The sequence below is a fragment of the Ascaphus truei genome, chromosome 16 (assembly GCF_040206685.1).
Source record: "Ascaphus truei isolate aAscTru1 chromosome 16, aAscTru1.hap1, whole genome shotgun sequence".
NCBI lineage: Eukaryota > Metazoa > Chordata > Amphibia > Anura > Ascaphidae > Ascaphus > Ascaphus truei.
The window spans coordinates 43800125-43813652 of NC_134498.1; the positions used below are offsets into that span (position 1 = coordinate 43800125).

Genomic DNA, 13528 nt, shown 5'->3' on the forward strand with positions numbered 1-13528 from the left:
GGTAAAAATATTTGGTCCTGGATTGAAAACTGGCTGAAGGACAGACAACAGAGAGATGTCCTAAATGGAACCTTTTCAGGTTGGGCTAAAGTTGTGTGTGGAGTACCTCAAGGTTTGGTACCGGGGCCCCTGCTTTTTGACTTGTTTATTAATGAGCTTGAGGTTGGCATCGAGAGCAGTCTCCTACCTTTGCTGATTACACTAAATTGTGAAAGGTAGGACAATCACAACAGGGTGTCATTTCTCTCCAGAAGGACTTGGACAAACTAGAAACCTGGGCAGATAGATGGCGGGTGAGGTTTAATACAGATAAATGTAAGGTTATGCAAACAAGAATAAATAGGCTACTTAAAAATTAAATAGGGATACATTATCCTTGATGGAGAAAGATATAGGAGTGTTTGTAGACAGCAATAGTGCCCAATGTCAGGCAGTAGCTGCAAAGGCAAAAAAAGATCGGATCTTGCATAAAACAGGGTATGGATAGAAGGGAAAAAAACATATTAATACCACTGTATAAATCCTTAGTAAGACAACTACCTTGAATATGGAGTACCGTTTTGGGCACCACTTCATATAAAATACATTTCTTTCCATGCTTCTCCTCCTTGCTTCTGGGGATATCTCTCGCAACCCTGGCCCCTGCCTTATTTCTACATGCTCTCGTCCTCTCCTCCCTCATCCAACTTTACGACTTAGTGGTGTAAATCCCTCTAACCTCCCCTCTCAACCTTCCTAACCTCTTCCTTTCTCCTGTGCCCTTTGGAATGCCGCTCCCTCTCTAACAAGTTCCAATCTGCACATGAATTATTTTTATCTCACTCTCTGCTCCTTTTTGCTATAACTGAGACCTGGCTCACTCAGTCTGGCTCTGCACTGGAAGCTGCCCTCTCCTATGGTGACCTTTCTTTCTCCCACACTCTGCACCCTGATGGCAGGGGTGGAGGTGTGGGGCTCCTACTCTCCTCTATCTGCCGCTACCAAAGCCTTCCTACACCCTACCTCTCTTTCTTTTCCTTCATTTGAGGCTCACACTGTCCAGCTTTTCTCTCCTCTCCCTGTCCACGTGGTGGTCATTTATCCCCCAGCTACCTCTGCTCATCCCTCCTTCTGTCTTTCTCTCTGACTTTCAATCCTTGCTCTCCTTTCTCGGGGACTTCAACTGCCATATTGATGTCCCCTCTCTCCCTTGGGCTTCCCGCTTTCTCTCTCTAACCTCTTCTTTTGGTCTTCGCCAATGGACCGCTGCCAGCACCCACAAGGATGGCCACTACCTGGACCTGGGATTCTCTAATAAAAAAATTTATCTCTGATTTCTCCATTTCCTCTCTTTGACCATCATCTCATCTCATGTTCTCTCTCTTAATCTTACCCTTCTCCACATGCATCTATCCCTCGTTTTTGCAGAGACCTGTGGTCCATTAATCTACCGGCTCTGAACTTCCCTCTGCGGTCCTCCCTCTCTTCTCTCTGTTCCACTACAGACTCTGGCAACCTGCTCATTAACTGCAACTCTTCCCTATCCTCCTCTCTTGATCTACATGTCCATCTTTCTCTCTGCCGTCCTCGCCTTTCTAACCCCAGACCATGGCTAAATTCCCACACACGCATACTCCACTCCTGCACTCGTTTCTCTGACCGGATCTGGAGGAAATATCACACTCTCGCAGACTTCCTTCATTGCAAATTTATCCTATCCTGTTTCAACTCTCCCAGGCGAAACAAACCTACATTTCTTCAATAATAAATAGAGGCTAACCCACGCCAACTCTTCTCTGTCTTTGACTCTCTACTAAGACCACGTCTGTTACCTGTTTTTCTTCCTCCATTTTACTCCAGGACTTTGCCGACTATTTCAAGACAAAGGTGGGTTTCATTAGTTAAAACATCCCCTCTGTTTCCTCCTCCCATCCTACACCTCTTCCTAAGGCTACGCTTATAGTGCAGTCGCCGGCGACGTCAGGCTGCGGTCGTTGGAAAAATCAAATTGAGATGACTTCCAGTGATCGCGGCCAAGCCATCGCTCCGTTGCGCCGCGCTTACTATAAGCACACGCAACCGCGGCAATGCATTTGTTTTGACACGACGTTGCGTCACTATAAGCGCAGCATTACTCTCCTCCTACCTTCCTTGACTTTTTCCGCTGTGACAGGAGGATGTGTCGCTGCTGATCTCTTCTCCCTCTACCACCTGCCCTCTTGACCCCGTTCCCTCCCATCTCCTCAATCCTCTCGCTCCTACTCTAATGGCTATGCTCACATATATTTTTAATCTCCTCCCTCCACTCTGGTACCTTTCCCACCTGGGGTCCATGTTAACATGGATTTGAAGCAAAAGGTGACACTGCTCATTTGCATGTAATTGCCCAGAATACCGGGCTGCAGTTGAAGCACTGTATTACTCCCAAAATTCTCCTCTCTTTTAACACTACATAACACACTTCTGCCCCTCCTTACATCTCAGCCCTAATTTCTCGCTATGCACCATCCCGACTCTTGCGTTCTGCCCAAAGACTGCCCCACACCTCTGGAATACCCTTCCCCTCAATACCCGACTAGCACCCTCTCTATCCACCTTTAAGACCCATTTTAAAACACACCTGCTTAACAAAGCATATGGGTAACTCCGTGGCTGATGCTATACACCTCATAACTTAACCCCTTGTAGACCCACTTACATAGACAGTAGGAGGGTATTTACCAGTTAAGATTGTAAGCTCTCGGGGCAGAGACCCCCTTTTCCTAATGTTATGTCTCAAGTCTTTGTTCCCATTATGTGTTATATTACATCACACGTATTACTGCTGAGAAGCGCTATATAAAAATTATACATACAAATGTACAAAGAGCCACCAAATTAATAAAGGGGATGAAAAAAATCTGACTTATGAGGAAAGGCTAGCTAAATTAGATTTGTTTACATTAGAAAAGGCGTCTGAGAGGGGATATATCTCATATAATTCATTACCCATGGAGACTGATGGCAGATTTATATATATATATATATATATATATATATATATATATATATATATATATATATATATATATATATATATACAGTGCTCGACAAACCCGGTCGCCCACTCGCCAGGCGCGAACGGAAATTGGCCGGTGGCCAGCTACTTTTTCCCCCTGCTCTGCGCAAATTTTTTTTTTTTTTTTAAATAAACAAATAAATACAAATATCCTCCTGGTTGATTGGCCAATTGGTCGTGACGCGGAATGGAGCCCTTCTCTGCAGGGGTAAGTAATGGCTGCTCCCTGTCTCCTGCCCGCGCTTCCCCCCTCATCCCCTCCAGTCTCCGCTCCTGTCGGGCAGGAGATGACAGCAGGGGATTTCCCCCCCTGTCCCACGGTTCCGCTCCTGTCCCTGTGGCTGCACGCGCGGGGCAGGAGATGACAGCAGGGGATTTCTCCCCCCTCCCCTGTCCCGCTTGCCCTCTGGTTCCGCTCCTGTCCCTTTGGCTGCATGCGTGGGGCAGGAGATGACAGCGGGCGATGTCTCCCCCCCCCCTCCCGTCCCGGTTGCCCTACGATCCCCGCTTTCCCCCAGTGCCCGTTGCTGCTCCCGATGCCAGCAGGGGTGTTCCCCTCGGTCCCCGTGGCTGTCTCCGCTTCCCCCTCCCTTTCCGCTCCCCCCCCCCCTTTCCGCTCCCCCCCCTCCCACAAATGTAAAAATAAATAAATAACAAAAAAATAGCCTCCTGGCTGATTGGCCAATTGGCCGTGACGTGAAATGGAGCCCTTCTCTGCAGGGGTAAGTAATGGCTGCTCCTCGCGCGCTCGTTCCCTGTCTCCTGCTCGCGCTTCCCCCCTCATCCCCTCAATCTCCGCTCCTGTCCCTGTGGCTGTGGCTGCTCGCGCGGGGCAGGAGATGACAGCGGGGGATTTCCACCCTGTCCCGCGTGTGCTCCGGTCCCGCTCCTGTCCCCGTGGCTGCACGCCTGGGGCAGGAGATGATAGAGGGGAATGTCGTCCCTCCCCGAACCCGCTTCCCCTCTGGTCTCTGCTCCTGTCCCCGTGGCTGCTCGCGCGGGGCAGGCTATGACAGCAGGGGATTTCCCCCCCTCCGGTTCCGCTCCTGTGGCTGCACGCGCGGGGCAGGGGTGTTCCCTTCAGTCCCCGTGGCTGTCTCCACTCCCCCCTGACCCCCCCCCCCAACGAGAGAGAGTGTGAGTGTGTGTGTGTGTGTGTACACGTGTAGGACACCAGAGGTAGTCATCCCCCCAATCAGTCAGTCATCCCCCCACCCCACCCAGTCAGTCATCCCCCACCCCACCCAGTCAGTAAGTCATACCCCCACCCAGTCAGTAAGTCATACCCCCCCCACCCAGTCAGTCAGTCATACCCCCCCACCCAGTCAGTCAGTCATCCCCCCACCCCACCCAGTCAGTCAGTCATCCCCCCACCCAACCCTGTCAGTCAGTCATCCCCCCACCCCACCCAGTCAGTCATCCCCCCACCCAGTCAGTCATCCCCCACCCCACCCAGTCAGTAAGTCATACCCCCACCCAGTCAGTAAGTCAGTCATACCCCCCCACCCAGTCAGTCAGTCCACCCCCACCCAGTCAGTCATACCCCCCCACCCAGTCAGTCAGTCCCCCCCCCACCCAGTCTGTCACTCCCCCCCCCCCCAGTCAGTCACTCCCCCCCCACCCAGTCACTCCCCCCCACCCAGTCAGTCAAAAGTCAGTCATCCCACCCCCCTGCCCGCTGTCCAGTCACCCCACCCAGTCAGACAGTCAGTAATCCCCACCCAGTCAGACAGTCAGTAATCCCCACCCAGTCACAGTCAGTAATTCCCACCCAGTCAGACACCCCGTCACCCCACCACCCCACATCACCCCACCCAGTCACCCCATCCAATCACACAATCCCCACACCCAGTCACCCCATCCCCACACCGTCACCCCATCCCCACACCGTCACCCCATCCCCACACCGTCACCCCATCCCCACACCCAGTCACCCCATCCCCCCACAGTCACCCTCTCTCTGTCTCTCACCCTCTCTCTCTCGGTTTCTCCCTCTCTCGGTTTCTCCCTCACTCTCTCTCACCCTCTCTCCGTCTCTCTCTCACCCTCTCTCCGTCTCTCTCTCACCCTCTCTCCGTATCTCTCTCACCCTCTCTCCGTCTCTCTCTCACCCTCTCTCCGTCTCTCTCACCCTCTCTCCGTCTCTCTCTCACCCTCTCTCTCCGTCTGTCTCACCCTCTCTCTCCGTCTGTCTCACCCTCTCTCTCCGTCTGTCTCACCCTCTCTCCGTCTGTCTCACCCTCTCTCTCCGTCTGTCTCACCCTCTCTCTCCGTCTGTCTCACCCTCTCTCTCCGTCTGTCTCACCCTCTCTCTCCGTCTGTCTCACCCTCTCTCTCCGTCTGTCTCACCCTCTCTTTGTCTCACAATCTGGATCTGGATATTTTATTTACCCTGTATATCTTAACTGCCCTATACTAAACCGAAATAACCTATACTGCTTTCTTCCAAATCTGATTCAAGCTTCACACGGAAGACATCTGAACCCCCCCTAACCCAGAAGACAGGTAGGGAACACCTTCCCTCCAATGTATAACATTGCGGAAATGAGGTACCTGGACATTGAGGGTCTGCGGATCAGGTAAGATCCCAGACGGGATTGCTGCTTTAAATATTGTGAAGCAGGGGCATCCAGGCACTAGTTAAGGGGTGCAGGAAACTAGTCATTCACATCTGGCTTTTTTTTCTAGATTCGACATTTATATACACACACACACACACACACACACACACACACACACACACACACACACTAATTGTAGTATAATGTAATACAATAAATAAACTTATGTCAAAAACGAATGTTCTTACTAGGAATTGATTACATTTATGGTTTTTTTTAAATGCGGGGCTGGGGGCGGGACTAGAGGCGGGACTAGGTGGCGAGTAGATTTTTTGGTTCGGCGAGTAGATTTTTGGGTGATTTGTCAAGCACTGTATATATATATATATATATATATATATATATATATATAAATAAAAGGTTGGACCTCTTTTTAGAACGGTATATAACAGGGCTGTCAAGCATGTGACCCACAAGGTGTCGCCCTGCGTCCCCGCGCCCCACTCAGCCGCCAGACCCGGCACTGGAATCAGGGGGGAGGAGCTGGGACGTGTGTCTTGGCGGTGGATGGGTACCGGCCGGCGCTGGAAGTTGAGCCCGGCCTCGGATGGCTTGCCAGGCCTTCTTTCCCCACACGATGGTCCGGGACGTCTCACCCCTCTGATGCATGCCAGTAGGGTCCCAGACGGAACTTGGGCACAACTTCCACGACCGCTCAGCACCGGAAGCTCCCCCCGGTAAGGTGTGGGTATTGTGGGGCTGGGGGCTTTGTGGGGTTATTACAGGGTACATCCAGTACCCCCTACTATATTAACAAGCTTTTCACAAACACTGGAGCTTGTATGGAAGTGACAATCCTCCCAATTTTTTTTTTAGCTGACAGAGAATGCAGTTACATGTTGAAAGTAAGCCCTCATCCCAAGTAACTAAACTACTTGCATGTGCCACCCCTGTTCGTGTGAACTAACAGGTGTTTAAGCAAATAGAATTATAGTCCAAGCAAACATTTGGCTGTAATGGTTTCATTGGAAATTCATTTTTCATCAGGGCTTCTGAAAGGGGAGAGCACTCATACCTCACTACAGCCTATCATGCCAGGGCAAAGATTAGGAGGGAGGAGCGGGTTTTACTTGCACAAATTCTTTTGCAGAACAGCTAGATGAACAAACTCCTCCCATGTCTCCACCTGAAAAGGTTTTCAATTAAATTACCAAAAACATTCAGAAATTATTTCGTGTTGATTATTGAAAAACATGATATAAACTCTTAAAGCAGCAATCTAAGACAGCGATTTTTTAAATGTAATATAGTTGAAGCCGGGGATCTCCAGAGTTGAACCCCGTTAATTTCAGCTATGGGGCCGCCCTACTTACAGAGATACTTACCTCTGAAGTAGCTGCTCTGGCTCAGCAAGCAGGGCGACCAAGTTTAAAGCTCCCACGTGACATGGGCCAATAGGAAGCCGCACCGCTGATATCACAGCTTCCGACTGGCCTGCAGGTCGGGAAATATCTGGAGAGAACACATTGTGAGCCCTCGTAGCCAAGAGCGGCTACTGGCACCTAATTCAGAGGTATCTACAAAAGCAGGAGGTCCCAGGAGCTCAAATTAACACGGGTCGCCCCACCGATGCCCCCTGCATATAAGAAAAATCCGCCACCTTGTACCCTCTTTAAAGCAGAAACATCCCTTTTTTCCCCCTATGCATATGTAAAGCATGTGACCATGTATAACTCTACGTTCTTACCTAACCTGGCAATCGTTTGGTGCGCCTGCTATAATGCTGTAAAATGCTTGATTGTTAGTCACACAAGGGCCACCATCCAACTTTGTGCTGCTGTTTGAAATGCGGCAGGTGATCCGTACCTTTCCTGCGCGATCTGCACTGGCTTCCAGTGATCTTCCAGGTTTGGTCCAAGTTGGCCGTTCTGGCCTTTAAAACCTTGCAAGGTCAGGGACCTGCCTATCTGCAGTTTCTCCTGAAGCCGCGGAGGGACACTGGCTATGACCTCAGGGTGTCTGGCTCTGTGCTAAGGCTATTGGCACCCCATGGCGGGTATGCTCTCGTGTGTGCAGCTTCAGGTCTGGAACTCGCTACGGCCAGAGCTCCGGAAAAAAAACAAATAAAAATCTATGTCCGATTGCTGTGAACTCCGATTCTGCTTGGATTCAACCGCCTTACCAGCCAATCATTTTTCCTGCTCTGTGCAGTGAGGGACGCCTTACCACACATGCACATCAGCAGGCCATTTGGCTAATGCTTGCTGGGGTCCATACAACTGTTCCAAGCAAGGGGTGCTCAAAGACAGCCTCTAAGCCACCTGTGCTGAAGCAGGGATATCCTGGAAACCTGACCTGTTGTGGGGGGGGGGGGGGGGGGGGGAGAAGAGGGGCTTGAAGACTGGCGTTGAACACCCCTGCCCTAAGCTATGAACCATGACAAATAACCTATTTACATAGTTTCCCTTTAGATTGTAAGCTCTTCAGGACAGGAACCTCCTTTTCCATTCTCACGTGTGAACCTATAGGTACTATTTTTGTATGTTATTCCCCCTCTCACATTGTACCGAGTTACTGAATACAGGGGCACCAGAGAAACATTCCTTATGAAATATCTGATTCAAACAAGTGATTGATTTTGGTCGTGTTCTTGCCGAAGGATACTGGATATTCTCACCTGGCATCGTGTTTTGTGAACAGTGATAAGTTGGTTTGAAGACAAACATAATTCATCTTGCCATCACAATACCAGTCACACTTCACACACACTTCCTGAACTGTCTACTAAAGCAGGGGTGCGCAAACTCGTATCTCTCCCACAGCCCCTTTACCTCTCCGGCATCGGCAGTGTCATGCGATGTCGCGGTGCCATTCGACGCTGCGTTGTCATGGCAACGTGTTGCCAGAAGCTACTGCAGAGCAGGTAAGAGGTCCTGTGCGCCGCCCATGCATTTAAATGTTTGGGGAAGAGTGCAGGGCCTCTAAGCACCGTGCCCCCTCCCCCCCCCCCCCCATATGGAAATCTCACACCCCCGGACTAAAGTGTACAATTTCATATTTGGAAAAAGGTAGCCATTAAAAATAGATGTTTCATATTTGTTTATTTTCAAAATAAACAGCAGCCATTGCTACAAAAATGACAACTTGTGTTACAAGATATTACGGTCTTCACAAGGAACCCATCGTGTGCCACCCACGGCGCGACTTTTACAACCCAAGCTTGGTCCTTCTCCAGTGTCTCCTCTTGGAGTTATACCTGAAGGGAGAAGAACAAACACAAAAGGGTTAAATTATGTGTAAACCCAGAACAGCAGACACTGACTGTCCAACCACCCCAAATCTTCCAATGTAAGGTTACTGCAAGTCTAGCAGTCATTCAATGCTACACGTCACACTGAGCGTTCGCCAACGTTCATCTTAAAGATCCAAGCGTAACCCTCTTGCTGCCAGAGCAACGCACAAGCACCGAAAAGGCTAAACGTGACCAGACTCCCCAAAAAGCTGCTAGTATTCAATGGTTGAAACGGGCGTCGAGACACCAAGTTGCATAAAATTTAGGACTGATCAAAGGAAAACACAAAGACACCAAGCAGGCCCTTGGGCTGGATTGTAGTTAATTGTAGATGCCAACAGAGGATTTCTCCTACATGAAGGAGAAACCAAAGAACGCATCAACATCTTTACTCTCAGCAGGATAATGGCAGCACCCCCACAAAATGAAGCGCTGTAATTGCAACCTGCTTTGGGATTTACAACTTTCACAAAAACCAAACCGGTTACTAATGAGACGGAAGGAAACGGATCGAGTCACATCTCCCTGTCACACAATTAGACGGCAAGCGTTTTGGCCAGCACTGTACAACAGCGCTAGGTAGTATAGTGAGATGAATGGGTGAGACAATATCAGTGATGTCAGAGAAAAACACTATAGGTCAGGGGTGGCCAACTCCAGTCAAGGGCAACCAAGTCAACGACTGAGCCACCTGTGCTGAAGCAGGGATCTCCTTAACCTGACCTGTTGGTGGTCCTTGAGGACAGGAGTTGACCACCTTGCTGTAGGTCAGCATTAGGAACAGTGTGTAGATAATTTGTTATAGAACCACGACGAGGAGGCTTAGATATATTAGTGCAAATTATTTGCATAACTGCAAATTGGTCTATAAACTTACTGTAAGGGAGAATATTAGCCCTTGGATGAAAAGGGTATGAAATGGTTATTTTACAAAGTGGCAAAGTGGAAAAACTCAGATTTCACCACAAACAGCTATTACCTCTGAATGAGAAACCCAAATAGCTTTGCCCTAGAGTTTTATATTATGGTATGTGACAAGACACGTGTGTGCTTTCATACATAGAGCTTTTACCACTTGGTGCTATTGCATGTACTGTACAGCTAAGCAGTCCTCACAGTCATTACAGTCACCAGTTAAAAGGGAAATATTAGGATCGGATACAGGGAGGGACAATAGGAGCCACCATTCCTTACAGTAATTTCAATAAATTGTAGGTTAGTCTAATTATTAAAGATCAGAGATGCACAAATGCTTTTGAGATCCCGCGAGTTAACACTAAAAGATTTAAATCCACTGTTTCACATAGACTACCTATGCTAGCACACCAGATACATGTTCCTAATGCCCCAAAAATCACTGAATGTAAGAACATTACACAAGTTACCTGATCTTGTTGCCAGTTTTCATACGGATCCACTGTGGGATCGGTCTGTTCTGCTTCTGCTTCTTGGCAAGAAACCGCTTTATTCTAAACGTCTTGTGGGACGACTGGGGGAAGAGGATTGAAGCGGTTAATTAGAACATGGCTTGTGTACAATAACCATTCTAAACATTTACAAGAACCAAGAGGCAAAAAAATCCCTGGCCCCTCTTAAACATCACAAAAAAAGATATAAAATTGTCCCAGGTAAACATTGGTGTTTAATTCCTTTTTTTGATCACCCACTGTTGAGTACCACGGGGCAGGCTCCAACATCAGAGCAAGGAACCATGTAATGTCATTATAGATACCAAAAAAACACTAAGTATTCTCAGATCTTGTACATAAATCAGCTCACTTACGAGTGTCAGCTCTTTGGAACATTGACCTCTCCCCAAATCCATATAATGTATGATGAATGCATCCCCACATTGTATACCACATATCCCCATACATTGCCTAGTATCTGTTTCAACAGTGCTTCATACAGAATGAATATTTCTATTTATATAGCACCAACTAGTATCAAAAAGCCCAATCTTATTTGAGATAGAAGTAGAGAAAAATGGAGAGTGAACTCCTGAGTTCCAATGCTAAACAATCACATATAATATGCAATCACTGTCCAGGTGTAACTAGGATTGGAGTCTCCAGCAGGTATAAAGAAGAAAAAGATTTTATTTGAGATAGAGAATATATATATATATATATATATATATTCATTCGCTCTCTATATCTATGTAACGCAAAGCAACAACCAGCACCCTGTATTAATGAAAAATCCAGATGCTAATCCCATAGGTAAGAATAATGGAGATATTACCAGATTGGAGCCCAGTAATGAGGAGACAGCACACCAGGAATGATATTCAAAATGATTCTGTATTGTAGAAAAATACAGGCACCCCAGCCAACCGAAACACTAAATATAATGCACAATACCTGCTGTTTCTATCTACACAGAAAGATTGACACCTGCCAACGTGTAAGGTAATAATATATATATATATATATATATATATATATATATATATATATATATATACACATATATATATATATATATATACACATATATATATATACACACACACACACACACACACACACACACACACACACACACATTTAAGACAGTGCACCGTCCTCAAGGGCCACTAACAGGTCAGGTTTTAAGGATATCCCTGCTTCAACACAGGTGGCTCTAACAATCCGTGCTTCAGTACAAGAGGCTCAGTGAGCCACCTGTGCTGAAGCAGGGATATCCGTAAAAACTGCCCTGTTGATGGCCCTTGAGGACGAAGTTTGAAACCCCTGGTCTAAGATATACACCGATTCTATGCAATAGAAATATGTATAAAATAACAGTGATCGGCCGCCCCGAGCCGGCTGACTTCTCCCCGTGTCTATCCGCTTACACATAGGGAGTCCCAACCCAGGGCCCGCCGCAGCCGGGCGGCAAGGAAACCCCTGCATCTCCCATTTTAAACCATTTCTCCTTTTAATATCCGTCTGAAAACACGCATCGTAGTTTTATGTTCCCCGTGACCGGCCCGCAGAGCCGGGGTAAGACACCGCAGCGGAGGATGGGGGTGGATGCACTCACCATGGTTGAACGATCCAACCGTGTCACCACAATGGCGGCTGAGAAAGAGGGAAAAGGAAGTCAGAGGGCAGAGGTTAAAGGTGGGGAAACCATAGAGAGCAAGGAGCAGGAAGAGCGTCCTGTATCAAAAGCACAATGCCACCTAGAGGCCCCTAAAGGGAACTGCAAACATGCAGCATGCTATAAGGAGACACCAATTCTGACATCTTTCCATTATTTTAAGCTTTTAGTTTGCTCTGGAATATTAAATGAGTCATCGCACATTTCCAGCACATAGCAGGAATTCAGCAAACATTCACATCCCATCATACAGTGTTCCCCAATAAACTCTGCTTGGCCAGGGTGACGCTGAGCGGGGCTCTCGCGATGAAACACATTGCTGCAATGTGTGGCCGGCGTGAGCGAGCGCCCGTGCATGCACAGCGCTTAGCTGCTCGCAAAGCAAGCAAATTTGATTTCCGCACTCGCTGGTGCGTCACGTGAGCGGCTTGCCTAAACCAGCCCCGTGATGTCATGGCCACGCCCCCCACACACGCACCTAGTCGGCCACAAATCGCCCGGCCCGAGCAGAGCCCATGACGTCACCACGCACCAGCGCCATGCCTGGCCGCAGCCTTAGGCCGAGCTAATGGTGGCGGCGTCGCTACGTGCGCGTGCTTGCGTCCGCGCGCACTTCAGGGATTCTTACCGGATTCCCTATGGTACTTGCTCATCTTGCTGCCACATCTGAAATTGAAAATTCTGGCTGCAGTCGCGCGACATCTGGTTCAGCCAATGAGGGAGAACCAGCTCCGTGACGTGTCCGCCACGCCCCCGATTGATCTGCAGCTGGCGCACACATCGCTGGGGCTGCAGGTCAGGTTTCAAGGATATCCCAGCTTCAGCACAGGTGGCCACTGATTGAGCCTCCTGTTCCAAAGCTGGGATATCCTTGAAACCGGAGTTGAGCGCCCCGACCCTAATAAATGTTATCACCAGTGCAATGAAATAAATCCACAAATACAGTACAAGTGTAAAATGATCTTTCCATTTAACAAACCACGTGTTATGGTGCTTCATAAGAGGTAGCCACTTGCCTGTGAGATCCTATATCCCACATTGATATATGCACCTATGTATACATGCCCAGTGTTGGACGGTCTGCACACAGCTGCAGCTCGGAGTATTTCAGATAATGCTCTTCAGTGGCTATTATTGATGTCATGTATTTGGAGGGGTTCACGCTATATACAGTGAATTTGATTGTACATTTGATTTCAGCAATTCAGTGTTGCTTTACAAGTTGCAACCGACTTGAAGATGCATAAAAATCAGCAGAAATGATATAAAAGGGAAATGTCTGAAGTATTTAAAAAAAAAACACGTGCTGTATAACACATTGCAAAGATCTGCTTGAAAAAGCAAGCTATATATTTATAAATATATAGTCCTTTGCAATATTGGGGGGGACGGGGACACCCCCCGCACCCCCAAAAAGAAATCAAAACAATGCAAAGGTCCAAGAGTAGTCCAAAACATTGATCTTTTATTTGATAAAAAGCAATATTTCTTCACTTAAAAGACCCTGTGAGTGCAAGCATTTTTGTTAATTTATTTCTTATACAGATCCCT

The 13528-nt window shown here is 48.0% G+C and overlaps 1 protein-coding gene and 1 non-coding gene across 2 annotated transcripts; both read right to left on the bottom strand.

Annotated features, from left to right (window-relative positions):
• Positions 1–8682: 8682 nt before the first annotated feature.
• Positions 8683–12034, bottom strand: RPL39 (ribosomal protein L39). The gene is made up of 3 exons (XM_075573373.1): positions 11918–12034; positions 10276–10379; positions 8683–8854 (listed from the first exon to the last, which is right to left on the bottom strand). The coding sequence occupies exons 1-3, from the start codon at positions 11918–11920 to the stop codon at positions 8806–8808; spliced, it is 156 nt and encodes a 51-aa protein (XP_075429488.1). The 5' UTR covers positions 11921–12034; the 3' UTR covers positions 8683–8805.
• On the bottom strand, positions 9214–9342 carry LOC142467722 (small nucleolar RNA SNORA69). Its single transcript, XR_012788495.1, has one exon. It is a non-coding gene; the product is annotated as a small nucleolar RNA SNORA69 (small nucleolar RNA).
• Positions 12035–13528: the final 1494 nt, after the last annotated feature.

Coding starts and splice junctions, on each gene's coding strand:
- RPL39 (XM_075573373.1), bottom strand. Junction 8,855..10,275: donor AAAACTGGCAACAAGATCAG/GTAACTTGTGTA, acceptor TTCTCCCTTCAG/GTATAACTCCAAGAGGAGAC.